The sequence below is a fragment of the Branchiostoma floridae genome, chromosome 12 (assembly GCF_000003815.2).
Source record: "Branchiostoma floridae strain S238N-H82 chromosome 12, Bfl_VNyyK, whole genome shotgun sequence".
Taxonomy (NCBI): domain Eukaryota; kingdom Metazoa; phylum Chordata; class Leptocardii; order Amphioxiformes; family Branchiostomatidae; genus Branchiostoma; species Branchiostoma floridae.
The window spans coordinates 970,965-974,741 of NC_049990.1; the positions used below are offsets into that span (position 1 = coordinate 970,965).

Here is a 3,777-nt window from a genome sequence, read left to right on the forward strand (position 1 = left end):
TAGTCTTGACTCGTCGTCGTGATCCCTGTTCCTGTACAAGTGAAAGGAAATGTTTGGTAGTTCAGAATTCGAACGTGCAGTGCATGTAACTTGACGGAATCCTCTGTCCCATATCTCTATTAAATCTGCCAAATGAGGAATGTATCTAGTGTACGAAACTAAGCGAATGTTACAGTCGCTGTTGTCCATGTGCACCATCCACGGAAGATAATTTGTTGCGTCGACGTCGGTCACTTTGCTGTGTGTCCCACTGCTAAAGAAAACATCTCCGATTGTCGTCACGAATTCCCCTGATACAGTTACACTGTATAGTAAATCTTCTGTGTCACCGTTCCGGTTGACCGGAGTTTCACACGTCTCGTTATACACAGGAGGATAGCCCGAGACGTCACTCAACTCTACCTTAACTCTCGTGTTGTGGACTCCACTGCGGATTGTCAGCAGATATGTCGACTGTACTGACCAGTCCAGCGGGTTGGCGACCACGATAGTGCAGTTCTTCGTCACATTAAAGCGGCCGTACGGATCTCCCTCCATTTTGGCACACGGAAGTTCCGCTTTTTCTCCGGCCTGGGTCCCTTGTAGGCTGAAAATGGTCTCCCCAACAGCGACGTTTTCTGGTACGGAAACGCTGAACTCCTGGGCCCCAGCAGAACAAAGAAGGTTGACAGAAACAACCAAGAAACATACAGCAAGTATTCCCTTCATGTTTACTGCCATAATTCCCCGTCCACTTGTATATCTTTGGCGTTGAAAACAGACCCCAGAGTTAATGGACGGGTTCTCACTCCACTTCCTCGTTCCTGTTGTTGCTTGAAGTTTCGGGTCAGTGCGTGCAAAATCACGATCTCGGGTGTCACCTATCTCTGACAAATGTAAAGAATTAGCTCATTATCTTGTTTGTTTGAACCTTTATTTTTTCATAAAAGCTCAAATCGGCCTGCAGGCCTTGGTCTTCGCATCTAAAGCAACATAACTTCGCATTCCTTCTGGAGCTGCACTTTTTTTAAAGTGTCATTGTGTGGTTTAAAATAGGTGCAATACTGGAAAGGCGTGCCAAATATCTTGCAAAAGTATACATATATAACGCTGAGAATAGGCCTGATCCTAACCTCTGCTTGGAGATGGTCGAAATTTATCAGTAGGTAGACAAAGGTTGTCTGAGTGTTTAAGACTATCTTTTAGCGTATCACATTGAAAACATGGGAAACTAAAACCCATATTATGACAATTTATGACAGTCGTTTGATATCATGATACGCAAAAAAATCAGCAACGATGTTTCCTCTTCCGCCCATTGTGACACTGGATAAAACCCCTGACGTCACAGTTATTTCTGTTGCTGCCTTTTGAGGGGATCTCCGGAACAGTGTTGGAAAGGGGATCTCCCGTGTAATGTTGGGAGTGTACATTTCCTGCACAGTGTCACGCTCTGAAGGATAACCGCGTCGAATCTCAATTCGATTAATTCAATCTCAAAAGTCCCTTTGTAATATCTGTGACTGAACAAATAACTGTACGTGGCCTTGCGTAGTTCCTCTCCTGTATAGCAGAATTATTTAAATGTTTCACAAACAGCACTTCAGTACTGCCGCGGGGTTATGTGCAATTTCTCAGAACCTCTTGATGAGGAAGTGCACCGTGAATCCCTTCGTATTGTTAGTATGCATCTATTGATGATTATACAAACAAGTGTGTACGGGTTGTGACGGAACAAGCAGTATGCAGTGTCACGTAGTTCCTCTTTTGTAGAGCAGAAGTTGTTTAAAGTTTCGAAAAGAACTTAAGTGTTAGCTACGTTAACAGTACTTCAGGGTACTAGTATACAAACAAGTGTGTACGGGTTGTGACGGAACAAGCAGTATGCAGTGTCACGTAGTTCCTCTTTTGTAGAGCAGAAGTTGTTTAAAGTTTCGAAAAGAACTTAAGTGTTAGCTACGTTAACAGTACTTCAGGGTACTAGTATACAAACAAGTGTGTACGGGTTGTGACGGAACAAGCAGTATGTAGTGTCACGTAGTTCCTCTTTTGTAGAGCAGAAGTCGTTTAAAGTTTCGAAAAGAACTCAAGTGTTAGCTATAGCTACGTTAACAGTAATTCAGGGTAATTCAAACATTATACAGGAACCCCTGATGAGGAACTTTATTTGTTATAAAACTCTTGCAGACATTCTTCTATTAGGTATTACCTACACTTTAATAGTGCGCCCAAAAGCAGTTACTCAAGCAAAAGCATATGGTTTTGGAAACTGTCGGACGTTTCAGACAGCCTTCCGGTGTCATTCTTCATAGGATATAAAAGCTCTCTTAAACAAAGATCTCTCCAGTATGGCAGGCGAAAGACACCGGATGGTTGTCTGAAAGGTCTGATCCTAATAATCAGTAACTGCTTTCTGGCATATCGTTTTACCTGGATGTCTCACCTTTATCGGCGTACTTTAATACTGGTCCTGCTCTCGACTTGTTAGATAACTAAAGCAAACTGGTCGAGACAGGTAGTCCATTTACTTTAGGTCAGAAGTTGTTAAAAGAACTTATTTCAGTTTTTTGGAAACTGCACTTTAGTACAGCCAAGGGATAATTTGTGATTCATACAGGATCTTCTGAAGAGGAAGTGAATTGTAAATCTCTTTGTACTATGGACAGACAGACATCTATTAATGATTAAAAACTTAATTGCAGGTTCCTCATTCCAGGTGTATAAAAACACGACCATATAAGGAAGTTAGTCAGATCTTCAGGCAGGCAAACTTCTGGCGAGTACATAGGAAAAACGTCCAACAAAACATGGCGACTAGTTTTCAGGCATTACTTGTTGCAACATGCTGCTTTCAATTGTACTTTTGCGTCTCAACTGGAATACCCGGCTTTGCCGTTTCCATTCCTAACTTTAACGTTTCCGTACCAGAAAACGTCGCTGTTGGGGAGACCATTTTCAGCCTACCAGGGACCCGGGCTGGAGAAAAAGCGGAACTTCCGTGTGCCAAAATGGAGGGAGATCCGTACGGCCGCTTTAATGTGACGAAGAACTGCACTATTGTGGTCGCCAACCCGCTGGACTGGTCAGTACAGTCGGCATATCTGCTGACAATCCGCAGTGGAGTCCACAACACGAGAGTTAAGGTAGAGTTGAGTGACGTTGAGGACTATCCTCCTGTGTATAACGAGACGTGTGAGACTCCGGTCAGACCTGAAAGTGAAATGGGAGATTTACTATATCGATTACAGATGAGTTTAGAGGTAGTGACGACAGATGGAGACATAATATCTGGTAGTCAGGTGTATAGCAACACCTCTGACCTCTGGAAGGTCAAACCTCCTGCTGAATGGCAGGTTCAAACAGACAACGACCATTGTAAAGTCCGTATCATTTCGTATGACACTAACGCGGATATTCAGGACTCATTGGACGACCTGTGGAACAAAGATATATTCCAGTTGATGTGTACCTCTGATTCTGAGCTATCGAGTATTTTCATTGATTTGTATGATCTCAAAAATTGGGAACCCGGGCTTGGCCCATTGAGAAAATATGTTCCCGAATCCTGGACAGATGACAACAGAAATCTCGGCATCGTCCTAATGTGGTCCTGGTCATTTCCTACAACAAGAACAAAATCATTTTCTTGCGACGTGCCACAAGACATAAAATTTACGATCAGGAATCGCCCAATATTAATGGCAATCGAGGCATATATCCAATATCTGGAGATAGACCTAGAGCCAATGGGCTGTCCACTTGGAAAATATGGTTTTCGTTGTCACAAAACCTGCATCG

General features: G+C 43.1%; 1 protein-coding gene across 1 annotated transcript in view; it reads left to right on the plus strand.

Moving 5' to 3' along the window:
* Positions 1 to 2,987: 2,987 nt before the first annotated feature.
* The window catches only part of LOC118427903 (fibroblast growth factor receptor 4-like), a 2,493-nt gene continuing 1,703 nt past the window's right edge, over positions 2,988 to 3,777 (plus strand). Inside the window, exon 1 of the mRNA XM_035837866.1 lies at positions 2,988 to 3,182. Coding sequence (XP_035693759.1) covers positions 2,988 to 3,182 — 195 coding nt within the window. The remainder of the gene's footprint in view (positions 3,183 to 3,777) is intronic.